The following is a 27410-nucleotide window of genomic DNA, read 5'->3' on the forward strand; positions in this document are numbered from 1 at the left end:
CACTTTGTGATGTATTTTTATTTCCTTTAAGAAGAATGTACTTTAATATGTACTAGTGAAGAAAATGATAGTGGTTATTGTGAAGTAACCCATTTTCACATGATCAAAAACAATAACAAATCAACCTTTGGCCTTTACAGTGTAATCAATGTTTCTTTTTCAGGAACAGGACCATGCAAAATAAAAATAAACTTCACATATAACCTGCAAGATCACAGCTGGTTTTGTACCTCACTTAACAGGAAACGTTTTAAATATTGTCATATAATATATTCCATTTCCTTTGAGATATAATGTTTTTATTAATATATTTTTAATGTCAAATAATATTTTACTGTAAGTCATTAATTACATAGCTTAATGATTTGTTGGAGTAAGCATTTTGTGGTCAAAACCATATTGGATATACATATGCATCTTTGTGTATAAACATTGAGACAACTGTTAAAGAATATATCTGATAAGACACGATAGCTCAATGAAGCAGCAAAACAAGGACATAATAGCACAAAATGTAGAATATATTAAATATCACCTAATAAATCATTATTTGGCAAGTTTTGGAGAAAATATATAGATAAAGGAACTTTCCCAAGTTTGGCATTAAAAACCTATGACAAAGACATGCATCACTGCTAAATATGGGCTCAGCTTGACCATACATTAAAGTAACTGAAATGTTTGGATTCCTTAACGTTTTTTAGCTTCATATGTTGTTTTTCACAGTTGGACAGATGGGTCAAAACAGGACTTTTCAGGACAGTACTTTAATAAACTATATCTGTATTATTGTCATCCTCTCACTAGCTTAGTAAGAATCTTCACAGGACATAGAGGTAAGTGGAGACGATGAAAACCGCCATAAATCTGTTATTTGCTCAAACTAGAGGCTAGTTCACGAGAGCTTGTTCCTGTCATTGATCTACATTCAGCAGTAACAATACACATACAAGGGTTCAATAATCAATAATCACTTAAAGCAGTTAAAGCTTATTAAAAATAAAATAAAAAGCCATTTTAGTTCTAAACAAAGAAAAAGGCATGAAACAATAAATCTTGATCAAACCCCCAAAAAGGCTATTCAAACAAATTCAAATCAAGCAAACCCGGTACCTGGTGGGAATTATTATTTTTAACAAAAATAGTTGTATTCGGTTTCATAATAATTGTTCTGTTTTATAGTAATTGTTTAAAAATCAAATAGTTTTTACACATTTTCATAATGATGGAACACTTCTCTATCTGGATTCCAGGTTTACCAGCATCAAGGTTTGTAATGTACTATACCTCTAAGATGAATGAAATCAACTGTATCTGAAAATCTGTCAATTAAAATCATTCCACTTTAGTTCTACATTGGAATGCTATAATTCTTTAATTTAATGCTTTAATTCTAAAGTCAGCATAATTGGAGCTCTCCAGAACCAAGGTTGGTGACCACTGGCTTAGAAGCATTAACTGTGAGTGTGACTAAAATGTTCACATAAATCTTCCATCATTGAACAATTCAAGACCATCTTCAAATTTTGTTAGCTGAAGCAATCACATTGTAAAGAATCTTCCAGCTACAACCATGAGTATTAATATACCTATGTTTCAATCAGGGATGCGTGATACTGTATATCTGCCTTTCATATCGGTATAGATCGATGATGGCTGACAAACTGGACTAATAGTGGATGGTGTTAAAGGGACAATCTGCAGTTGCTACATACATTGTTGTACTCAAATGAATTATGTACCCATTGACCCATTGATTATAACATAATGTCGAACCCCATCAGAACCCAAAGTAAGATTATTTTACTCAATGTTTGTAAATGTAAACAAACACTATATAGCCTCAAAACATGGTTTAAACTATACTTTTTTAAGCATGGATGGTCAGTTCTTGCATCCATTAGCTTTGTCTATGAATTTGAGTGGTTTCATTTCTCACCGAAACAGGGTTGGGGAACACACTTTGTTATTGCTTCAACTGCTGATTAGTGCTTTAAATCTGAGCTACAATAAAATGACAAGGTGCACTGGAAAGTGTTTCTAGGTGAAAATGTTTGATCTTTACAACATTTGCTCATTGATTTTAAAAAAAGGTTAAAAAAAAAAGTATTTTGATGAATTGAATAGCTAGTTGTTCACACAATATTTGTAATGTCATATCAGTATCAGCCATCATGGACAAGAAAATATTGGTTATTGACCAAGAATTTCCAAATTCGTGCATCCCTAGTTTCAATATAAGATAATAGCTGCATTGCTACTTCCATAAGGGCATCTTCACTTAAAAAATAAAACATATGTTATCAATGCATACAATGAACAAAATATAAACGCAACATGTAAAGTGTTGGTCTGATGTTTCATGAGCTGAAATAAAAGATCCCAGAAATGTTCCATAGGCACAAAAAGCTTATTTCTCTAAAAATGTTTGCACAAATTGTTTACATCCCCATTAGTGAGCATTTCTCCTTTGCCAAGATAATCCATCCACCTGACAGGTGTGGCATATCAAGAAGCTGATTAAACAGCATGATCATTACACAGGTGCACCTTCTGCTGGGGACAATAAAAGGCCACTCTAAAATGAGTAGTTTTGTCACACAACACAATGCCACAGATGTCTCAAGTTTTGAGGGAGCGTAAAATTGGCATGCTGACCGCAGGAATGTTCACCAGAGCTGTTGCCAGAGAATTGAATGTTCATTTCTCTACCATAAGCCACCTCCAACGTCATTTTAGAGAATTTGGCAGTACGTCCAACCGGCCTCACAACCGCAGATCATGTGTAACCACACCAGCCCAGGACCTCCACATCCGGCTTCTTCATCTGCGGGATCATTTGGGGGGGGGGGGGGGGGGGTTACTAAGGAGTGTTTCTGTCTGTAATAAAGCCCTTTTGTGGGGAAAAACTATTTCTGATTGGCTGGGCCTGGCTCCCCAGTGGGTGGGTTTATGCCCTCCCAGGCCCACCCACAGCTGCACCCTTGCCCATTCATGTGAAATCCATAGATTAGGGCCAACTGAATTCATTTAAATTGACTGATTTCCTTATAGGAACTGTAACTCAGTAAACTCTTTGAAATTGTTGCATATTGCATTTATATTTTAGTTCAGTATACATTTAATCTTCGTTAAGCTGCACTTGCTAAATAAGGCTTGCTGTAAGATTTCTCTGCAGGTAGCCCAAGCTCCATGGTTATCTAAAACCCCTTAAATGTTACATACAAACAGAGTAAACTTAAAAACAGTAAACAAAAATACCTGATATTTATAAAGAATGTTGATCTGTTTTTGTCTGACGAATATTAACCGAGGTGTACTGTGGTGATGTGTAATGCATTCTCATTTCAGATAAGAAAAACCCAGTGGACAAATCAGTAAACGTTTTTCACTTGCATACACCCATTCATTAAAAACTCCCGTCACACCCATTCATTAAAAACTCCCGTCACACCCACAAATGATTCAGTTCTAAAACAAAAAGAAAATAAACGGCCAATCCACTGTGCTACCCTTTATCTGTATAAAAACAATGTTTTAAGTTAAATTCAATTTGCGATATATCTTTGACATATTTCTTTAAAAATGTAATTATTTCAAACCCCTCCTTAATTGAAGTGCTTGGCGTAGTTATTTTGGCCTCCCTGCGAGGGAGGGAAATACGACCCTTGGCTTGTCCTCTCAATTCCTTTGGATGCCTCCTCTTCTTAATGATTGATTTCCAGTGGAACACACTCCACTGTAACAAGCATGTCTATCCTTTGGTGATGGAACATCTGTAGCATCAGTGGGCTGCAGTCTTTCTCTTGGGTGGTACTACAGAACAGCTGCAGAGTCTTTCTCTTGGGTGGTACTACAGAACAGCTGCAGAGTCTTTCTCTTGGGTGGTACTACAGAACAGCTGCAGAGTCTTTCTCTTGGGTGGTACTACAGAACAGCTGCAGAGTCTTTCTCTTGGGTGGTACTACAGAACACCTGCAGAGTCTTTCTCTTGGGTGGTACTACAGAACAGCTGCAGAGTCTTTCTCTTGGGTGGTACTACAGAACAGCTGCAGAGTCTTTCTCTTGGGTGGTACTACAGAACACCTGCAGAGTCTTTCTCTTGGGTGGTACTACAGAACAGCTGCAGAGTCTTTCTCTTGGGTGGTACTACAGAACACCTGCAGAGTCTTTCTCTTGGGTGGTACTACAGAACAGCTGCAGTCTTTCTCTTGGGTGGTACTACAGTTCAGCTGCAGAGTCTTTCTCTTGGGTGGTACTACAGTTGAGCTGCAGAGTCTTTCTCTTGGGTGGTACTACAGAACAGCTGCAGAGTCTTTCTCTTGGGTGGTACTACAGGACAGCTGCAGAGTCTTTCTCTTGGGTGGTACTACAGAACAGCTGCAGAGTCTTTCTCTTGGGTGGTACTACAGAACAGCTGCAGAGTTTTTCTCTTGGGTGGTACTACAGAACAGCTGCAGAGTTTTTCTCTTGGGTGGTACTACAGAACAGCTGCAGAGTCTTTCTCTTGGGTGGTACTACAGAACAGCTGCAGAGTTTTTCTCTTGGGTGGTACTACAGAACAGCTGCAGAGTCTTTCTCTTGGGTGGTACTACAGAACAGCTGCAGAGTCTTTCTCTTGGGTGGTACTACAGAACAGCTGCAGAGTTTTTCTCTTGGGTGGTACTACAGAACAGCTGCAGAGTCTTTCTCTTGGGTGGTACTACAGAACAGCTGCAGAGTCTTTCTCTTGGGTGGTACTACAGAACAGCTGCAGAGTCTTTCTCTTGGGTGGTACTACAGAACAGCTGCAGAGTCTTTCTCTTGGGTGGTACTACAGAACAGCTGCAGAGTCTTTCCTTTGGGTGGTTCTACAGAACAGCTGCAGTCTTTCCCTTGGGTGGTACTACAGAACAGCTGCAGAGTCTTTCTCTTGGGTGGTACTACAGAACAGCTGCAGAGTCTTTCCCTTGGGTGGTACTACAGAACAGCTGCAGAGTCTTTCTCTTGGGTGGTACTACAGAACAGCTGCAGAGTCTTTCCCTTGGGTGGTACTACAGAACAGCTGCAGAGTCTTTCTCTTGGGTGGTACTACAGAACAGCTGCAGTCTTTCCCTTGGGTGGTACTACAGTTCAGCTGCAGAGTCTTTCTCTTGGGTGGTACTACAGAACAGCTGCAGTCTTTCTCTTGGGTGATACTACAGTTCAGCTGCAGAGTCTTTCTCTTGGGTGGTACTACAGAACAGCTGCAGAGTCTCATCTCTCCTCCTTAGGACACCCCCAATAGCGATATGAGTGTCCTCCATTACAATCTTGTCTCTACATCCTCCAGATACATTGTCAGAGCTAGATAAAAATGTTCAGAAGATGCGCTTATGCAAAAAAAACTGTCACTTATAAAAAAGGTAGTTAACCACAACATAGAAAAATTAGAACATACTGTAAATTCAACTGAGTGCATCGACCAATCTGCTTGGAGCAGAGCTGTATTGCGTAGTGATGTGTGAGAGGTAAGAGAGTTTTATTGTAGCTTATCTGAGGTTAAAAAATAAAATAAAAAATAAGTTTCCTGTGTTCCTGTATAGAAGTATGCATTCAGCAGCTGGTTAAAGAATATGGAGGTATGGGTCAAATACATATGGATTAACAAGAGTCCTCTTTAAAAGGCCTCTTACCTTTGCCAATATCTTAATACATTGTGAAAGTGTTGCAGTGATTAAATAATGGTATACTTCTGAATGCATTTAGCCGTGTTAAGACGCATGACATAAAATCGTCATAAGACCGACATCAGTCTTATTTTCATAATTGTACTCATTACTCAACCAAATTAACTGGTTTTGTTCACTGCGCCATATCTACTATTCATGTGGAATTGCATTTTTAAGCCATTCTGGCACATGGGCAATTCCACAGTAACAGTGATGCTCTCTGTAAACAAACCATACAACTATGTACAAGGGCTACTTAACAAATTACACAGAACATTTGACAAAAATTAATTTACTTGAGCAGATGCAAAGTTTGGTAACAGAATGACGGTTTGTGCTGTTGGTGCTGTCATTCTGATACCAAACTTTGCCTCTGCACTGTTCAAGTAAATGTTTTTATTACCTCAAGTAAATGTGTTTTTGTAAAATTGGAAATTGTTAAAAGTAGTCCTTGTGTAAAAATGTGTATGGTTTGTTTAACTTTGCAACCATTGCTTTTTGTTTGACATACATTTTTATGTGAAAACCATGAGTAACCGTGGAATTGCCCATATAATGTATGAAGAAGAGTCTGATTATCACTGACCCCCATCTGTTCAAGATTGTCTCAAGACAAAATGCAAGAATTGAAATTGTATGTAGTTATTATACAAAATAATAAAACTAACATAAGAAAATAGTCAAATAAAAACCACTGCATTCAGTGTTGTGAGGTTATTGGGAGTGTGTGGCATTTCTTCATGTGTTGGCTTAATCTGTTCATGTTTGTATTGTGAAGGTAGATATGGTTTAAAGCGGAAATATCATTTATAAATAACGACATATTACGAAGTGCCATATCAAACTACTCTGTTGCTTCGTTCTCCTGTCCCTGCGGTTTAGTCGAAGGATAAAAAAAAAAAATGCTTATAAAAATCCCACCCTGGATGGACTTGACCTTCTGACCTCCCCCTTTTTATCCTTTCCTTTGAAGCAACTTCAACATACATTGTCTTTCCTCCCCTGGCAGGAGAGTACAAACCATTAACCTAACCTATACCCTGTCCTCCTATACCCCAACCATCTCCCTCCCTGGTCCACTGGGTCAATCAGGCCCAGTGGTGGAGACAGAGGCCTGGACACCCTCTCTGAAAGAGGCCCCACCTCCACCCCCATCTGGCTCCTCCTGGCTGGGCGACCCCTCCTCGTTCTGCCCCCCCCGGGAAGAGACAGTGGTGGTCTCTGGGGAGGCGCTGTGGGCCACCTCTTGAGGGCCGCAGCCCGGGTGGTTCTTGCGGAAGTGCTGGTTGAGGATGGCCTGGAAGGGGAAGCTCTTCCCGCAGACGTGGCAATGGAAGGGCTTGTTTCCTGTGTGCTTGCGGATGTGGTACTCGAGCTGGTCCTTGCGGGTGTATTTCTTGCCACAGATGCGGCACACGAAAGGTGTGATGCCCATGTGCAGCCTCATGTGGCGGTCCAGGCTGCCCTTCTGGTTGAAGGACTTGCAGCAGTAGATGCAGGTGAGTCGAGGGTTGTAGTGGCACCAGCGGTCAGCCACCTGTTCACGCAGGTACTCCTCGTAGCCGCCCAACACAGCCTGCTCCTCCCCCTGAAAGACAAACAAGAGGTACGTCTCAAGACTGTCAACACTCATTGTAACACTAGATGTACACTGTACAAAACATTAGGAACACCTGCTGTTTCCATGACATAGACAGACCAGGTGAAAACTATGATCCCTTATTGATGTCACCTGTTAAATGCACTTAAAGATGGATGTTTAAGCCTTGAGACATAGATTGTGTGTGCCATTCAGAGGGTGAATGGACAAGACAAACTTTTTAAGTGCCTTTGAACAGAGTATGGTAGTAGGTGCCAGGCGCAACATTTTGTTTCAAGAAGTGCAACATTGCTGGGTTTTTCACCCTCAACAGTTTCCCGTGTGCATCAAGAATGGTCCACCACCTAAAGGACATCCAGCCAACTTGACAACTGTGGGAAACATTGGAGTCAACATGGGCCAGCATCCCTGTGGAATGCTTTCAACACCTTGTAGAGTCCATGCCCCGATGAATTGAGGCTGTTCTGCGGGCAAAAGGTGGTGCAACTCAATTTTAGGAAGTCGTTCCTAATGTTTTGTACACTCAGTGTGTATAATTGCTACAGTGGCTTGAGAAAGTACTCACCCCCCTTGGCATTTCCCCTATTTTGTTGCCTTACAACCTGGAATTAAAATAGATTTTTGGGGGGTTTGTATCATTTGATTTACACAACATGCCTACCACTTTGATGATGCAAAATATTTTTTATTGTGAAACAAATAATAAGACAAACAAAACTGAAAACTTGAGCATGCATAACTATTCACCCCCAAAGTTAATACTTTGTAGAGCCACCTTTTGCAGCAATTACAGCTGCAAGTCTCTTGGGGTATGTCTCTATAAGCTTGGCACATCTAGCCACTGGGATTTTTGCCCATTCTTCAAGGCAAAACTGCTCCAGCTCCTTCAAGTTGGATGGGTTCCACTGGTGTACAGCAATCTTTAAGTCATACCACAGATTCTCAATTGGATTGAGGTCTGGGATTTGACTACGCCACTCCAAGATATTTAAATGTTTCCCCTTTAACCATTCGAGGGTTGCTTTAGCAGTATGCTTAGGGTCATTGTCCTGCTGGAAGGTGAACCTCCGTCCCAGTCTCAAATCTCTGGAAGACTGAAACAGGTTTCCCTCAAGAATTTCCCTGTATTTAGCGCCATCCATCATTCCTTCAATTCTGACCAGTTTCCAAGTCCCTGCCGATGAAAATCAACCTCAAAGCATGATGCTGCCACCACCATGCTTCACTGTGGGGATGGTGTTCTCGGGGTGATGAGAGGTGTTGGGTTTGTGCCAGACATAGCGTTTTCCTTGATGGACAAAAAGCTCAATTTTAGTTTCATCTGGCCAGAGTACCTTCTTCCATATGTTTGGGGAGTCTCCCACATGCCTTTTGGCGAACACCAAACGTGTTTGCTTATTTTTTATTTAAGCAATGGCTTTTTTCTGGCCTCTCTTCTGTAAAGCCCAGCTCTGTGGAGTGTACGGCTTAAAGTTGTCCTATGGACAGATACTCCAATCTCCGCTGCGGAGCTTTGCAGCTCCTTCAGGGCTATCTTTGGTCTCTTTGTTGCCTAACTGATTAATGCCCTCCTTGACTGGTCCGTAAGTTTTGATGGCAGCCCTCTCTTGGCAGGTTTGTTGTGGTGCCATGGTCTTTAATGGTGCTCCGTGGGATGTTCAAAGTTTCTGATATTTTTTTTATAACCCAACCCTGATCTGTACTTCTCCACAACAACTTTGTCCCTGACCTGTTTGGAGAGCTCCTTGGTCTTCATGGTGCCACTTGCTTGGTGGTGCCCCTTGCTTAGTGGTGTTGCAGACTCTGGGGCCTTTCAGAACAGGTGTATATATACTGAGATCATGTGACACTTAAATAAAGTCCAAGTGTGCAATCTAACTAATTATGTGACTTCTGAAGGTAATTGGTTGCACCAGATCTTATTTAGGGGCTTCATAGCAAAGGGGGGGGGGGGGGGAGGGGGGTGAATACATATGCACGCACCACTTTCCGTTTTATTTATATCATTCTTTGAAACAAGTTTTTATTTTTATTTCACTTCACCAATTTGGACTATTTTGTGTATGTCCATTACATGAAATCCAAATAAAAATCTATCTAAATTACAGGTTGTAATGCAATAAAATAGGAAAACAACGCCAAGGGGGATGAATACTTTTGCAAGGCACTGTATTTGCAGTTGGAATTGTTGTCGAAGGTACCACACTTCTGTCATGGGTTCCCATAATAGTTATGTCTTAACTAAGACCCTTAATATAAGCTGATGTCATAGGTGTTGGGGAAAGTCTTCTCTTCCTGTATTATGGAGTATTTCTGAAATCTAATTAAGGACTTTCCACAGGGCCAGATTAAGGAGTTGTTCACAGGGCCTGCATCATCATCATCACCTCTATGTTTGTACGTGTCCATGAGGAATGCACACAACATGCATGATTCCCCTTAGTAGTAAACCCCTTAATCATAGAGTACGCGGCTCAGTGCTATAGTCATCGAGTATGTAACAGGCTAGTGTACCAATCCATAACCTCCCTTGAGACCTTAAAAGATCATTGATTGCACCTGGACTGAAAGCTAGCTTTTTTTTGGACTAGCGTTGTATGGTGGACTTTGGAAATGCAGAGTGCTGACCACCAGGGTAGGATACCAGTCGATGAGGGTGACACATACCTGCGAGTTGGGATGGCACTGGTCGTCTACTCTGCTGGGTGACTCACTCTTGGCTCTCGGTCTCTCTGCCATCACCACCACACTGCCAGTAGGACTAAACCTGACAGGACAAAGATACTTGATCCTCAAACCTCTTCAGCAGGCAAGTCCACTGAGCCATTTACCTTAGCACTCCATCTTCCATTAGCAATACATATAGTAGGCTGCTTTTGTATAGAATTTTCACTCAATAATCTTAAAATGTTACCCAAAGTGCTTTTCTGAGGTACTTTGTACTGAAATTTACTTCAGTTTAAAACGTGCATGCACACTCCTTTTACATGGTGTAGCTCAGATGCATGGTTCTTGCAATGCCAAGATAGTGGGTTCAATTCCCGGGACTGCCCATAGGAAAAAAATGTATGCACACATGACTAAGTCACTTTGAATGAAAGTGTCTGCTAAATGGCATATATATTATATAAAGTGACTGCTTCCCTGGAACTTGTACCCACCTCTCAGTCTCACTGAAGCTGCTGGAGGGCTGAGAGCTCTTGGCCCCCGTGACAATACCCTCCTGCACCAGCGAGCTGCACCCGGACGTGTCAATCATCATGGCTGCTCCCTCTTCCGCCCCGCTCCCTTCTTCCTGGGTATCAACCCCCGTCCACTCTTCCATCCTCTCCGTCTTTATCCTCAAACCATCCACCACCCTCATTGACTCCCCCTCTTCACCGCCGCTCCCCCTCTCCGACTCTGCCTCCACGTACCACTGGCCGGCCCGATTGATGCGCAGTATGGGCTTCTTCCCCAGCCTGCTGCCCACTTCCACCCCCCCAGGCAGACCCTCCGGGCCAAGCCCACTGTGCTCCACCATCTGGGGGCTCATGGACTCCCCCGCTGGGCTTCCCACCTCTCGGATATCCATGGCACCTCGGGTTCTGCTTCCTTGAGGGCCCAGAACCCTGGGGCTGCTGTGGCGCGGGCTTACGGAGCACCCTGATGTTCCTACCCCACCTCCTCCTCCTTCCTCCAAGCTCCCAGCCCCCCTGTGCCCCCCTCCGGCCCCCAGCTCCTCCTCCGCCAGGCTGATCTTTAGATGGATGCCCTCCAGGATCTGCGTGCAGCGGTCAATGATGTGCTGCATCTGCAGGAAGCTGGCGGCCGTCAGGTAGCTGATGATGTCGGCCAGCTGCAGGCACAGCCTCCCGGTGTAGCAGTATGAGAGGAGCTGATCAAACACCGAGGGGTTGCGGATGACTGACAGGGACACAGTGCTCATCTGGCCCAGTGACATGTGGTCTCGGAAGTAAGGGGAGCTGGCAGCCAACACAACCTTGTGAGCACGGAAGCTCTGGCCCTGCACGTTCACCACTATGTCGCACAGCCGCCCCTGCATACGCAGCTGGTTCAGTTGGGACAGCACAGAGTTGCTAAATTCAGGGACGTCCAGCTGGATGCTACCTGCTCGCTCCATGGTGCCTCCTCGCTCCATCCTGCCGTGTATGATCCCTTATCACTGTGCAGAGGGAAGGGACATGATAATTATCTAGCTATATATATGATACAATAATGAAAAAAATCACTTTTATATTACTTCATGTACACAAAAAGAATATTGACAAGTTGGAAACTTGCAGACATATAGCTCAACTGTTTGACAACCTAACCGAACTTTGCTAGAGGACAACTTGCATACCTTTTCGGAATGCACCACCTGCACTTGTACCACGGCAATGAAATGTTACTGGCTATTAATTTCTGTACTGTGCCATAATATTAACTGCTGACTGGCTAACTTGCATAAAAGATGGCAATAATTATAGCTTGCAACGAGTTGTGCATTGTTGACAAATGTTGTGAACTGATGCTCTTGTACAGCGGTGAATCTCAAATGCTATAACCGAGCCCTGGCCCTCCTTTCGGCCACTGCAACATGCAGTACGGTGATGAACCGAAGTCTAAACGAAGAATACACCCCGGCGTTGCTCGTGACAGGGAGGTGGCTAGCCAGCTAGTTCAACATCCATATAGCTAACAAAAACGGAGCAAGACAGAACACCGTGCAACGTTTGTCATAACGAACCGTCGCTAATACAACTGCGGTACTGTCGCATATTTGATGTCAATGTGCAATATTTTCAATTTTATCTCCTCGGTTACTCCTTTCGCTGCTCTCATTTTCCAATTTCATTTCACAGCAGACGGACCAACTTTGACTGGGGGGGGGGGGACTACATTTGCATTATGGGAAGTAGTGTTCTCTTCTAATGGACAAGTCGTTAGAGAACAGAAAAGACGCGGGATAAAATAACATCGGTTCCCAGAATGCAATACCTTGAAGTCAAATAGATGTTTATGGCGCAAACGAAGGGTTAACTCAGACACGTCATAGGGGCTATAACGCTGAAGCGTACGTTCAGAACGTTTTCTCAACACCAAATATGGTAGTGAGAGGAAGTCCAGTCGCGGGTAGTGAGAGGATGGAACTAGGTAAAACTGGGCCGACATTCAGGTAATTTTCTCATCGATTAAACATCTGATCTCAATACATTTTTCTGTTCCCAAAACTAAAATATTTTACGAACAAGTTCACTAAGTTTCATAGACTTGACGCTATGTCAAAGTTTTAAGATATGCAAATACATGCTACAACGAGCCAATAGGATCTCGTGAGCTCGTGCTTGGCTTTGCCCAACTCCTTGCTTGTTCTGCCCACTGTGTTTTATTTACTCCCACTGTAAAATACACAGATTAGTTATCTTGATGAACTAGTTATAAATATCGCTGGTTCCTTCGTTTTTTTCAGCGTTTGGTAGTTGTTTTTTAATTTAACCTTTATTTAACTAGGCAAGTCTGTTAAGAATAAATACTTATTTACAATGACGGCCTACCCCGGCCAAACCCTAACCCTACTTCCAATCACGGCCGGTTGTGATACAGCCTGGAATCGTTCCAGGGTCTGTAGTGACGCCTCTAGCACTGAGATGCAGTGCCTTAGACTGCTGCGCCACTCGGGAGCCCAAAAGTTGCTTGATTTGACAGTTGAGGATTTTATTTTATTTATTAGGATTTTTATTGACATTTTAGTCATTTAGCAGACGCTCTTATCCAGAGCGACTTACAGTAGTGAGTGCCTACATTTTGGTACTTTTTTCGTACTGGTCCCCGTCGGATCCCATTAGCCAACGCCAGTTGGGACAGCTAGTCTTACTGTGGTCCGACGTGTAACGAAAAAGACATTACAGACAAAAGACTTTACAATTTACATACATTTCAAAACATGCATATAGATGCACACACACAATACATCAGTTACACATACATGTCAATACATACACACAACAAGTAGGTCACGCAGGATAGGCGTTGTGCCGTGAGGTGTTGCTTTATTTGTTTTTTTTAAACCAGGTTTTCTGTTCACTTGTGCTACATAAGATGGCAGTTCCATGCACTCATGGCTCTGTTTAATACTGTATGTTTCCTTGAATTTGTTCTGGACCTGGGGACTGTGAAAGACCCCTGGTGGCATGTCTAGTGGGGTAAGTGTGTGTGTGTCAGTATCATGTGTAATTGTTCTGGACCAGCTGCAGCTTAACCAGGTCTTTGCAGCACTTGACCATATGACTGGACAATAATCAAGATAAGATAAAACTAGAACCTGCAGGACTTGCTTTGTGGAGTGTGGTGTCAAAAAAGCAGAGCATCTCTTTATTACGGACAAACCTCTCCCCATCTTTACAACCATTGAATCTGTTTTGACCATAACAGTTTACAATCTAAGGTAACGGCAAATTAATTTAGTCTCCTCAACTTGTTCAACAGCCACACCGTTCATTACCAGATTCAGAACTTAGGGAATGATTTGTACCAAATACAATGTTCTTAGTTTTAGAGATGTTCAGGACCAGTTTATTACTGGCCACCCATTCCAAAACAGACGGCAACTCTTTGTTAAGGGTTTCATTGACTTCATTAGCTGTGGTTGCTGATGCGTTTATGGTTGAATCATCAGCAATGTTCCCTCTAAGACTGCCACACAGCTCCCCGGAACTGCCGTACAGAAATGTCAGCCCACAGAGAAAAGCATGAGATTGAACTTCACTCAACTTTCTAGAGCAGTGGTCACCAACCGGTCGATCGCGATCCACTGGTCGATCTCCAAGGCATTCCTAGTCGATCACCAAACATTTCTGTAAAAAAAAACAACGATAAAGCCTTATGTTCCTATTATGTTCCTAATATATTATTATATATTATTCGTAATATTTATTTCAGGAATCAAAACAAAATCACTTGATGGTAAAACGATTGGAATCAGAAAAGAAAGTAGCCTAATACAGTACACTCACCAAAGGCTCAATAAAACCCGACATGGACACACATGGTGTCCAGGGGTTGTGAAGCTGGAAACAAACTCAAACCTGACCCTTTGTCTAATGTTGTTAGTTTTGTTTACCTTAGATTCACAAGGTTACAAGGGCATGAGAGGTTCACAGGGATATTGTCATCCACAGTACTCTATCAATTATTCATTTTTCAACTCAATTCTTTCTTGTATTCTCCCAAAGTGTTGTTTATAACTCTAATTTTTGGCAAATATTTCTTGCATCTAAATTATGTTGACCACTTTTAGTGCTATCCCTCCCTTTCCAGGGCCCATAAAGGCTTAATCTTGATCGCGTTCAAATCCATATACATCTCAATAAAATTGAGTTGCGATAACTGTCAGCGGTGTGTACTTACGACTACATCGAGTCAGTGTCAGTCGATACTTGTAAAAATAACAATTCTTGAACGCCTACCATGTACCTATGTTTGTCCTGTGTAACTGCAAACTTTTCCTTGGGTGCTGAAATCCGTAGTTTTTGATAAAAGTACAATTGCCAAGGGAGCCATTGTTTGTTAACGGAGAAAGAGCAGCAGATTCTTTAGTTTTGACAGGGGATGCACAGAATGCAATTTTTTATTAAAAGAACGATGGATTCCAACTCCGACTGACAACTCTATAACGATCAGGATAAGCACGGGTACACAGTAAGTTATAGAATGGATCATTGTAAAAGTATCGAGTGGTAGCGCACGGTTGAAGTCGTAATTTCAGCCTCCATTGGGAAACAGTGGATTACCGAGCGCAATTTGACAGACGTCACAAAAAATGGCGTTTTAATAAAAAACGACGGATTTCAGCATACACAAAAAAGCCTGCATGTACACAGGACAAACATAGTACACGATAGGCATTTAAAGATTAAAATGAGTTTTACAAGTATCGACTGACAGATTCGACACTCATTGCAACTCAACTCAAACCAGATGTATATGGAGTTTAGTTTACTAAGTAACACAGTTCTATGTGATGTCTCTGTATACCAAGTAGGTAGTAGCTCATCCGCAAAAGTTGAAATAATAGACTTGCCTGCGAAAGTTGCAAAAAAAGTATCCAACAGCTTGAATCGAGTTTGAAGGGCTCGATTCCCGCGTCAGTTTGTCTGATAATGAGCAGCAGTATTTGTCATTATTAAGGATCTCCATTATGCTACTGCCCAGGCAGCAGCTACTCCTTCCTGATGTCCAGCAATATTAAGGCAGTTATATACAATTACAAATATTACATGACATTACAATTAATAACACTTTTCACAACACATTAAGTGTGTGCCCTCAGGCCACTACTCTACTATCACATATCTACAATACATGGTAGTAGGCTCTTACTGGAGGGAATTGTTGAGTATTTTATTATTTAATTTCGGTAGATTAATCTCCTAAAAGATAACGGAGTTAGTTTAATCTTGCATAGAGCAAGCTAATTCAATATATGCCTGAATACTAGCTAGCTAAAATATGCAAGCAAGCTAGTATAGCAACAGCCGATGAAAGGACAATAGCTAAAAAACAGAACAGGCGGTGGACAAGGAGCTTAAAGGGCCAAGCAGGTAGGTAATTTTCATTCAAATTTTTCCTAAATAGTTGGCATTAAACATATGATACATAATATGAAAGTGATGTGTCATTAGCAACATTGTTCATTGGTCTAATGTGCAGGCGCGATCTCATAATGCGTTTGAATTACACCTGCCATACATATTCATGTAAAGACATTTTAAATGTTGTACCAAAAAACTACTTTCTGAAGCAATAACAACAGATAGCCACAGGGAGGCGCTAAGTATCATATCATAATCCAGCACGATTTGAGGCCCAGTGCAGTCAAAAATGGGATTTACCTGTGTTTTATATATACACTACATGAGTATGTGGACACTTGCTTGTCAAACATCTCATTTGACAAAACATTTCTGTATGGACTTCGCTTACTGCACAGAGGCATTGTCATTCTGAAACAGGAAAGGGCCTTCCCCAAACTGTTGCCACAAAGTTGGAAGCACAGAATCATCTAGAATGTTATTGTATGCTGTAGCATTAAGATTTCCCTTCACTGTAACTAAGGGGCCTAGCCCGAACAATGAAAAACAGCCCCAGACCATTATTCCTCCTACACCAAACTTTAGGCAGGTAGTGTTCTCCTGGCATCCGCCAAACCCAGATTCGTCCGTCGGACTGCCAGATGGTGAAGTGTGATTCATCACTCCAGAGAACCCGTTTCCACTGCTCCAGGGTCCAATGGCGGCAAGTTTTACACCAATTCAGCTGACCCTTGGCATTGCATATGGTGATCTTAGGCTTGTGTGTGGCTCCTCGGCCATGGAAACCCATTTCATGAAGCTCCTGACAAACAGTTATTGTGCTGACGTTACTTCCAGAAGCAGTTCCTGGAATTTTGCAACCCTATTCAGGACTGCTGTTGAAACAGCTGGGTAAGTTGTTGGACCTGCCCCCCAAACTAGTTGCTTTCAGATGAGTAGCCTATTATTATCAGATATTTATCCAATTCCCACTACTGTCCCCCACCTTTAGGTGGCAGAACTTAGTCGGAACCCCTCATTTAACCCAACTTTGACAACTTTAACAATATGACAACTGGTAACAAAATGACAACTTTTATGTTACAAAAAGTTTTTTTCTTTAATGTCACAACATTCTGTACTGAGCCTGTCCGTTAAGAAAAGACAACAAGAGAAAACAACAATACCATTTTTTATTTCCAATATTTATTAAGAGCTAACCAAACATGTGCAAAATATGACTTGGGTCCACATGGGAGTTTGGAAAACTGTGATTACGTGACCCCTGAAAAGCGTTATTGTACTTGTCCATGGGTGTTTAACGGTGCTCTCAACAACAAATCTATATGGGAGGATTCCAGTGAGCTATTGGTGATGTGTGTGCCCATTGTCATTAACTTATTCCATTATGAAAATGTAAGTAATTATTGGGGTCGGTACTTTCAGGAATGGACCAGTGCTATTGCTTATCCTTTGACGTCAATCTTTTTTTGTTTTCAACCTCATGACCTTCCCTATTACTGCGGCATGCTGGTTTTCACAAGAGAGTTGAAAGGTTTTTTGAGAGTGGTAACTGAGGGACAGACAAATATGTTGAATGGCTGGAGCTACAGTATCTTCATCTAAAAGCGAAACAGAAAGGACAATAAAATCATGACTGGATAAAAAAGATAACCTTTGTCACACAAACCAAACGCCTTTTTCGCTGTTTTGAATATAAATTATTATTGCAACTACATTGCTTTGCTACAAAGAACTGTATCCAATAAGAGTGAAATAAAACAAATTACAAGTACAAAATACATTCTCAATCAGGGGGTAGAATTGACATTGTACTAGCCTTCAGAGTTAAGTCGAAGATACACAAGCACTTCATTCATTGTATTTCTTAAATATTTCAATAAGAACAATAAGCACTACAAACAATTTTTACTCTTCTATCAACACCCATTATAGAGAATCAGTAAACGCCTATAATGGGTTGATGGTTCTTATTTAGCACTTTTACAACAAGTGCTGTACTAAATACAAAAAATACCTTTGACAAAAACGTCTTCTTCTCATAATACTGTAAACCAGGTTTACAATTGAGGTACTATACTGTAAATCAGATTTACAATTTAGGTACTATACTGTAAATTAGGTTCAGGGTTTAGGTGCTACACTGTAAATCAGGTTTACAATATAGGTGCTATACTGTAAATTAGCTTTAGGGTTTAGGTGCTACACTGTAAATCAGGTTTATAGTTTAGGTGCTATACTCTAAGCCAGGTTTACAATTTAGGTGCTATACTGTAAATCAGGTTTATAGTTTAGGTGCTATACTGTAAGCCAGGTTTACAATTTAGGTGCTATACTGTAAATCAGGTTTATAGTTTAGGTGCTATACTCTAAGCCAGGTTTACAATTTAGGTGCTATACTGTAAATCAGGTTTATAGTTTCGGTGTTATACTGTATGTGCTTCCCTATGACATTGTCTTTTGAATATGAAAATATTCAGATCAATGCTGGCAGTTGAAGATGTGAGGGTAGAAGAAAACAAACTAAACAACTATACATCTCTACTCTCTGACATGGACAGACACTTTGAGAAGTGATAAAACAAATGGAAACTGAAGAGGCAACTTACTGTACAAACTGACATACTGTACATACACACATCCACAGGGCAACAAAACCACACACACACACACAACGTATACACATTTATATACATAATGTACACACACAAACACACTTGCACACTGCACAAAAACATATATACATCCACATTTCCTAAGCAGTGGAGCTACTTTTCACACAACAGTCCAGAAGGCTCTTTAAGAAGAGGAGGTGATATTCCCAGAGGATACGATGGTCTCCCTTGGCAAGTATTCCGGCTCATCCTTATTGGGGTGGGACGAGTTGTCCGACTTGCTCCGGCTGAACTCTGCACCAATAATGGGCTGGGAGAACTTGCCGGAGGGCCGGATGCAGACGCTGCAGCACAGGAGCGTTTTGAGGAAGGCGCGACGCATCTCGTTGCTGGTGAGTGTGTAGATGAGGGGATTCATGGCCGAGTTGAGCACGGCCAAGGCCAGGAACCACTCGGCCTTGTACAGGATGGGGCACATGCGGATGTCGCAGGCCACGTCCAGCAACAGAAGGATGAAAAGTGGGGCCCAGCAGGCGATGAAACAGCTCAGCACGATGATCACGGTCTTCAGCAGGGCCATTGACTTCTCAGAGCTCTTGCTGCTAGCGCTACCCCCGCCGCGGCCATTGGAGACCTTGCGGAACACCATCTTGCGGCTGCGGGTGCGCACCAGGGCGTAGATGCGCGCGTACAGCACCACGATGGCCATGAGGATGACGCTGAAGACGGTGGTGCAGAACAGGATGTAGGTCTTGTGGTAGAGCGGCAGTACGGTGGAGCAGCTGGGCATGCTCTGGATGCAGTTCCAGCCCATGATGGGCAGGCCGCCCAAGATGGCTGCAATCAGCCACACGGTGCTGATGAGCATGAAGACACGGCACGTGTTGCCATTGTTGTGCAACTTCATCTTCAGCATGGTGAGGTGGCGCTCGATGGCGATGGCCAACAGGCTGAAGATTGAGGCTGCCAGGGCCACAAACATACTACCCTCCCGGAAGAACCACTGTGTGGGGGTCAGTTTGTATGTGTTGGCACCTGACAGCAGAATGTTGGCAGTGTACACCACCCCAGCCAGCAAGTCTGATAAAGCTAAGTTCCCAATAAAGTAGTACATGGGCTTGTGGAACTTCTTGGTCCTCCAAATAGTAAGCAGGACCAAGACATTCTCAAGAATAATGAAGCAACATACAATGATGAAAATCACAGAGTCCGCTTTGAGCCTGGAATCCTGCTCAACTTTCCGGAGCTTCCCTGTGAAGTTGTAGTGTCTGGCTATCAAGTCAGAATACATGGAGTCACCCATGGTTCTGTTTTTAATGAAATCCCCCAAATTCTTTAGTTCAAGATTTTAGTCCATTGAGTGGAGCTGGTGAGTCAAGGCACAGCTGGCAATGGTAATCCTAAACGCTTGATGGGTTGTCATTGCAGACGCTCAAATCAAATAATCCTCAATGTCACAGGATATTGTGAGAATGTCCTTGGACCCAATCATGAAACTCCTGGAAAAAATTGAAAATACCAATTTAGAACAGTCATGAGAAAATGTTTTGTTGTAGATTTTTCTAAATTTCAATCTATTTACTAGCTCAGGCTACTCCTGCCCTTTTTATATGGAATGGTGATTGAGTATTCAGTAGGCTAATTGAACAAAAGACAAAGACAGAACAAAAGTCCTTCTAAAAACAAGTGAACATGAGACCGAGGCAATTATTTTGTAAAAGAGTGGAGGATTACTCTATTTTTTGTTGTTGAATGTGTGATAAAGCAAACAATCAGAAAAGTCGGACCCAGATCGGCCCTTTATGGACATGACGATCGTGATACCTGATTCTGAACTGTGTGCTGAATTCCACAAGATGGAAAAGTATCGCGATGGTGCATAGGTTAAATGACCATCGTAATAGGCTATTCTGATTCTGATCTGTGGTAAGAATGAGATGGGGGTGACGCATTGGTAAACTATGAAGTAAGCTATAAAAGAAAAATACGTTTGGGAAAAAAATCATGAACTTCAGAACAAACTTGCAAGAACTAACTTGCAAAACTATCTAACTATCGGCGTCTTAACATTCACTTGAAATGCGTTTAAAACTCATGGGCAAGTGATGAGCAAGATGAAAGTTATTTTGTTCAAACATGTTTTTTCGATTTCTTCTGTAGGCCTATTTAAGATATGATCTTAAATTACTTTAGAAAGCAAATAGTATTTTTGTTGTTTTATTTGCATTATTTTAAATTCTTCATAACCTACTAATAATGATGGCCAGACACCTAATTAGACCAAATACATTGATAAAATATAGAAATTATGTCAATGTCATGTTTCCTTACCTTAATAATAGTCGTCATCAATGCGAATATTCTTTACAAGTGTCAACCTTTTATATTGGCACAATTTGCTAAGTAAGAAACCTTTTTGTGTATTTCCCAGTGGCTGAGTTGTTTCCCCACAGTGATCCCATGGACTGAGCACCGTGCGCAAGATAGGCTAAGTAAAAGCGAATCTTTTTGTCAGTTCAACACGCGCAACTCAACCCTCCCCTCTCATACCGTCCCAGTCGCGTTGTCCAGCAGTAAATTCACAGAGATTACATTTATTTAGAATTTCGAAATTTAGTGTGCCTTACATTTAGAAATTCTTCCAATTCTCCACAAGAACACATACATTAAATTAATATAGGCAATGAAATCAGTGTAAAAAATATATATATATTTGTCAAATGTATGTGCGTTCAAGCAATTTAGCGTCTGTTAATGAAGTGGTGGTTTGATATGGCTATTTGTGTTGCACTTTATTTTAAAATGCATAAATGACCAGGTACATACAAGAGATTACATTGTAAAATGGTAATTGCGTAGTAATAATCTGAGATACTAGATAGATAGATGTATAGATTGTGTTGATAGTTTTCATATCCATGGGAAGATGATTATGGCTTCAACCCAAATGTTCCTCCATTGTAATCTGAACAGAATAGCCTGCCTAAAAATACCAACATCTGTTCTGACGATGTGGTGGAGTTGATTTAGTATGCTTACTAACATGAATTTAGATATTCGAATGGACACAGATGAATAATTATTATGATACCTCTACTACTATTACTTTAAGTATTGGTAAAGCCAGCAGTCGGTGTGGTAGTAATTATAACAAAACAATAATGATACAAAAATAACATTAATAAATTCAGAAATAATTGTGCTTTTATCTCTGGGAATGCACCAGCTGTGCACATTATTCCACCCCCTGATGACCCCCCTTCACCAAATTAAGTCAAGCTATATGTGCATGAGTAACCCCCCTCCGTCCCCTGTGCTCCATGAGTAACCCCCCTCTGTCCCCTGTGCTCCATGAGTAACCCCCCTCCGTCCCCTGTGCTCCATGAGTAACCCCCCTCCTTCCCCTGTGCTCCATGAGTAACCCCCCTCCGTCCCCTGTGCTCCATGAGTAACCCCCCTCCGTCCCCTGTGCTCCATGAGTAACCCCCCTCCGTCCCCTGTGCTCCATGAGTAACCCCCCTCCGTCCCCTGTGCTCCATGAGTAACCCCCCTCCGTCCCCTGTGCTCCATGAGTAACCCCCCCTCCGTCCCCTGTGCTCCATGAGTAACCCCCCTCCGTCCCCTGTGCTCCATGAGTAACCCCCCTCCGTCCCCTGTGCTCCATGAGTAACCCCCCCTCCGTCCCCTGTGCTCCATGAGTAACCCCCCTCCGTCCCCTGTGCTCCATGAGTAACCCCCCTCCGTCCCCTGTGCTCCATGAGTAACCCCCCACCGCTCCCTGTGCTCCCAGAGCCCCAGCTCTGTCCCCTGTGCTCCCAGAGTCCCAGGTCCATCCCCTGTGCTCCCAGAGTCCCAGGTCCATCCCCTGTGCTCCCAGAGTCCCAGGTCCATCCCCTGTGCTCCCAGAGTCCCAGGTCCATCCCCTGTGCTCCCAGAGTCCCAGGTCCATCCCCTGTGCTCCCAGAGTCCCAGGTCCATCCCCTGTGCTCCCAGAGTCCCAGCTCCATCCCCTGTGCTCCCAGAGTCCCAGCTCCATCCCCTGTGCTCCCAGAGTCCCAGCTCCATCCCCTGTGCCGCCACAGTCCCAGCTCCGTCCCCTGTGCTCGATGTCTTCTGCCCATTAATCTGTGTGTGTGTGTGTGTGTGTGTGTGTGTGTGTGTGTGTGTGTGTGTGTGTGTGTGTGTGTGTGTGTGTGTGTGTGTGTGTGTGTGTGTGTGTGTGTGTGTGTGTGTGTGTGTGTGTGTGTGTGACTCATTCAAAACCACCCTTAGTTTCAAACATGATGGTGGCTGCATTATGTATTGGGAATGATTTAACCAGAAAATGCTCACGACTGTAATTGCTGCCAAAGCTGTTTTCACCAAGTATTGCCTCAGAGGATGTATACTTAGTCCTATGCAATCACAACATCAAATGTTCTTGCGTTAATTACATTTTTTAATTATTTTTACTTTGAATTAGTGGGGGGAAATCCTTACGTGTTTGTGTCTGTGTGAGAAAGAGAGAGCAAAGAGAGAGGAAAATAACTCAAAGGAAAGAGGACAACATGGAAAACTTCCTTCAAGAGGTCTCTTTGGTGAATTCTTTGACAGGGGGAGAATATCTATATCCCTGCTCCAGTTGGTTGTCTGTGAGCGAGCGTTGGCACCATCGCTGTCAGCTCTCTGGACCATCAAACCAAGTGAGATCACAAGCCTGCTTGCAGAGAGAGACATGGTCTTTATTTTGGGAAGTCCCACCGCCATACCTCTTTCTTTGTTTATTTTCGATCTCCTTCACTTAGACAGTCTTTATCCACCACAGGACTCTGGCCCATTTATCCTCCAATAGTGGTTGCTCCCAAAGTGGCCTAATGGAAGCAGAACATCAGCATGAATCCAAAACAAATTGACCATCCAAATAAGCCCTCTAGACTGTATATACGAATCATTTCACATTAATGCTTTGCTACAGTACACATTGCTGTTGTATTTGATACATTTGTGTGAATGTGATCCAAAGCAGCTGGAACCTTAGGCATGTTAACCCCCCCCCCCCCCCCCCTCCCTCAAATGTCCGAGAGGTCAGAGGGAGAGTAGCCATGCAGAAAGAATACGTGGAGGGGCGAGAGGAAGAAAGGAGAAGGGGAATGAACAGAGGACTGTGCTTTTGAGCTCCAAGGACTTTGTTTCATGAGCTCCAAGGACTTTGTTTCCTCGACTCTCATGAGAGAGTCGAGGACGTGAATAACATTGGCCCCATAAGGAAGAGGAGAGGCCCCAACATGACAAGCTCCTTTAACGCACTGGTACGGTTAGAGGAAAACCAAGAGATGTGCTCATTGAAGTTGCTCCACCGTGCTCCAACTGATCCACCATGATACTTCAACTGTGACATTCTTTACATCCATGTGCCAGCTGAATTGGACATCTCACCATCACCCCATTCCACTCCCTTTCTTGCTATCTATTCATTCTGCTGCATCTGGTTGGTTTATCCTTATCCCAGTCCTTCTCCAGGTGCAACCCCACCAGAATCTGTATGTCCATAACCCTAACACGCACACCAACACAGTCATTGGATTGTGAGAAGACTTGAAAGTCTATTGGTTGATCGTCCTTTATGCAATAAACTCCTCCCCTCCATACTAGTACTGTATGTGTTTGATAAATGTTAACGTACCCAGACTTAAATTGATTTATGTTTGTGTAGTATATTTTCCCAGGGTGCCAAAAGTTATAGTAGTTATATATGAGCTACAGAGACATTACATCAAGACAAAGTCACACGTTCAGAGGCCACCTCTGAGCATAGCCTAGAAAATTATGGAGATGTGACATATGTTGGACAATGAGAGCACATAGGCCACTCAACCCAGTAGGCGGTACTACTCTAGATTATTGTTGCAGTTTAGCTTCATAGCCATAGGTTTAGACTGCTAGACAAATCAAGTTTTGAGTGCAAATCATCTGTTTAAAGAAAGCAATAAATACAAGAAACAGACAAAGTGCTGCAGGGCAGGTTAAGTGCAGCAAATAATTTATGGAACACAGCAAAGTCAATTTAGTGTCTGGTAACATGACTGTTGTTCTGTTGACCATGTCAGATGTCAGTGTGGAAAAGGAATCCCCAAAAAAGAAAAGCAGGAGTGGAAAGGAAAGCCTTTCTCTCAAACAAGTGATGGATTTACCTAGAGGTGAAGTAGAACATGTGGGAGCTGTAGGTATTTTTAGAACCCCCTCAAGTCATGGGTTGTAAACATACCGATGGCGTGTACTCACAGCGTTACACTGCTCTCATAAAGCATTCCACAGGAATATGATTGCAGGAAATGGTCAATGAAGGAGAGGACAGAAAACAAAAGTAATTTCCGGAGGTTTTTACAAGGCCTCCAAGGGTTTCATGTTACATTAGATAGGCCTAAGTGTAAAGTAAAATAAAAATGGCAACAAAGTATGTCCTTATATCAAGATGTTTATTAGTCCCATTTAAGACACACGGATGATCACAAGTAGTATGGATGGAGTAATTGAAAATAGACTGAAAAGGATACACTTAGTCTTTTAACAGGATTTCAATGTCCCTGACCAACCTCAAGCACAGACATTAAAGTGAGTCCCAATTCTAATCATCTACCCATTCACCACTTATCTAAAATCCTTCACCAGTTCAACTGGGTCAAATATAAGTTGTAAGGGGGGGTGGAAGAACAACATTTCACAAAAGATAACAATCCCCACATCCTTGCCTTTTCCTTCCAATGCCCTAAACAAATATACCTTTCTCCTTCCTCTATCCGGTTCTCACAGTCAGTATAGATAGCGCCAATCAGGCACACACTAAACATAGTTTGGGAATCTTTGTTATACTGACCATAAAGGCCACATACAGAAGCACTGTCATCAAAATGCAGGTCAAAAGGACAACTCTGGCAGGTCAAAAAACTTTAGGATGATCAATACAATGCATTGAATTATTGAATTTTAGATGAGCATGTTCCCATTTTATGTATCACCCAAACAGAGGAAGGCCTACAGAGCATGTAATTGAGATTGTCACCATTTAAGAGAGTCCGTGTTAACCTGTAAGGACAAACAGTATGCAATGGCATGATCAGTAGAGACAGCAATGAGACGTGGTCCCGTGTGCCTCAGTTGGTAGAGCATTGTGTCTGCAATGCCAGGTTTCTGGGTTCCATTCTCATTTGGAACCAGTATGAAAAAAATGTAAGTCACTCTGGATAAGACTATCTGCTAAATAACAAATAAAATGTGATGCCAAATACAATATGGGGTGAGATTGCAAGGCATATGTTACATGTTCTTCACGTCATGGCTAGCTGTGAAGTCCCAGGAATGTCTCTCACCCCCTAGAGTAAAATGGTTGACAGTGACACTTCAGTATTTCCATTTAATTGACATATAAATCATGGGAGCTTCATTCTCAAAGGGAGGGATTCATCAGCAAATGCAAGACTGGGAATGGAGATGGTCAACATTGTTGCTGTTCATTAGGTTTTGTGATAGAGGCTTTGTAAAGCTAACAGTAATTGAGGACCGCTGGTTATTTCAGTTCAATTATTTGTTACAGCATGAGGATACCATCATTAAAGTGAGCATTGGGGAAAGCCTTGAGAAGTAGCTAAATGCTCAGGGTTAACAACCATTGCCTAGTTACATTTAAAAAAACAATATAAAAAAAACAGAAGGTCTCTAAGATGGAGACTGTTCTGGACATGCCAGGACTGTGAGGAATACTGGAAACATTTAGGCTCCATGAGAAAGTGCCATAGTTTTCTGAAACTTTTGAAAAGGTGTGTATCATATACATCTGTGTTCCTGTACATGCAACTGGCCACACAAGTAAGTAGAACAAAAGAGTAAGAACCTCCATTTGTTGTCGTGGGCATCAAATCAGAGCGTGACGTGATCCAGCTCAGCGTAAGCCTTTTGGCTTTTAGAGGGCCTTTGCAGATTGGTCCGACAAAAGAATGCTTTGTGTTTTAAATGCAGAAGAAAAAAATTAACCACACACACTCGCCCAAACACACAGATCTTGAACGGGGAGGGGAGAAGTGAGAACAAGCTACAGAGAAGTCACTAGTCTTCCGTTATCAAACTGTGGGGTTCAATCCATTTATGGGAGCTCTTATTATGATCTGTCAGCTTCAGTAGAAAAGATTAAAGCAGAAAAATCTTTCCAAGTAATAATCTCTGCAGGAATTAAATACATCTTTCAATTTTGATTGGTTTCTCTGGAGTTAAAGTAAAATAGGAAATATGAATGTGTGCATTGCAATATTCAGTAACATCAAGCAACTATGTTTTGGTCGTACATTAGGTCTGATATGTAGACCACCATTTCTTTTTCATCCCACTTGCTTGTAAATTTTCTCTAGTTCTGACATGGCAAGCCGTATACTCTTATTCTTCACTGTCATGGATAATCATATTCAGAAAGGTTAATGGCTACTGTACACATGTCTTTGTCATGATTAGTTTGATGATTATTTCAGGCAAAATCATTGTCCTGTAAAGGGTTTATTCTATATTGGTCAAAGTTCAAACAATGTCCTGTATTGTTTCCATATAACTTTCTGTTAACTTGACACGTCTCTCGGTCTCATCCATATAGCTTATAACATAACATGGTGTCAGAAGTGGCATCCAAACCCACGCCTCCTTTGGCAGGGCTTGCTGACTGACATTGGAATGTAAACTGTGGAAGGACATCATCTCCATCCCTCACTGGTGCCACTCCCACCATCTCTCTGATTGGAACTATTCTCCAAGAAAGCATTGGTTTGGAATCAGGTGAGAGGCTATATTTTGTGAAGCTCTGTCAAGTTTGGTCTCTAAAACTGTTATAGGCAGAAGTAAAGAACTATGTACTCGACCACCTAAACACATCTTAAGATTCCTGTCACGTCATAGTGTGTTTCTCTCTGAT

At 42.2% G+C, this 27410-nt stretch overlaps 3 protein-coding genes across 4 annotated transcripts in view; 1 reads left to right on the forward strand and 2 right to left on the reverse strand.

Moving 5' to 3' along the window:
• On the reverse strand, positions 1-15793 carry LOC139539545 (zinc finger and BTB domain-containing protein 37-like). 2 transcript variants are annotated; one of them, XM_071342601.1, is made up of 5 exons: positions 14289-15793; positions 14047-14129; positions 10452-11455; positions 9958-10057; positions 1-7278 (listed from the first exon to the last, which is right to left on the reverse strand). In XM_071342601.1, exons 3-5 carry the CDS (start codon positions 11429-11431, stop codon positions 6775-6777), a joined length of 1584 nt encoding a protein of 527 aa, XP_071198702.1. In that variant the 5' UTR covers positions 11432-11455; positions 14047-14129; positions 14289-15793; the 3' UTR covers positions 1-6774. The 2 variants fall into 2 exon arrangements, with proteins under 2 accessions (XP_071198702.1, XP_071198701.1); XM_071342600.1 differs by having other exon boundaries at positions 11636-14129; positions 14289-15792.
• A 1231-nt stretch (positions 15794-17024) lies between these two features.
• Positions 17025-20978, reverse strand: s1pr1 (sphingosine-1-phosphate receptor 1). The gene is made up of 2 exons (XM_071342604.1): positions 20813-20978; positions 17025-19980 (listed from the first exon to the last, which is right to left on the reverse strand). The coding sequence occupies exon 2, from the start codon at positions 19782-19784 to the stop codon at positions 18666-18668; it is 1119 nt and encodes a 372-aa protein (XP_071198705.1). The 5' UTR covers positions 19785-19980; positions 20813-20978; the 3' UTR covers positions 17025-18665.
• Positions 20979-22081: 1103 nt separating this feature from the next.
• Positions 22082-27410, forward strand: part of dph5 (diphthamide biosynthesis 5) — a 56026-nt gene continuing 50697 nt past the window's right edge. Inside the window, 2 exon segments of the mRNA XM_071344416.1 lie at positions 22082-22116; positions 22272-22551. Coding sequence (XP_071200517.1) covers positions 22082-22116; positions 22272-22551 — 315 coding nt within the window.

The sequence above is a fragment of the Salvelinus alpinus genome, chromosome 15 (genome assembly GCF_045679555.1).
Source record: "Salvelinus alpinus chromosome 15, SLU_Salpinus.1, whole genome shotgun sequence".
In the NCBI taxonomy this organism is placed as follows: domain Eukaryota; kingdom Metazoa; phylum Chordata; class Actinopteri; order Salmoniformes; family Salmonidae; genus Salvelinus; species Salvelinus alpinus.

Coding starts and splice junctions, on each gene's coding strand:
- s1pr1 (XM_071342604.1), bottom strand. CDS start 19,784: ATGGGTGACTCCATGTATTCTGACTTGATAGCCAGACACTACAACTTC.
- LOC139539545 (XM_071342601.1), bottom strand. CDS start 11,431: ATGGAGCGAGGAGGCACCATGGAGCGAGCAGGTAGCATCCAGCTGGAC. Junction 10,058..10,451: donor AGCTTCAGTGAGACTGAGAG/GTGGGTACAAGT, acceptor TTGTCCTGTCAG/GTTTAGTCCTACTGGCAGTG. Junction 7,279..9,957: donor AGTGCCATCCCAACTCGCAG/GTATGTGTCACC, acceptor TTTGTCTTTCAG/GGGGAGGAGCAGGCTGTGTT.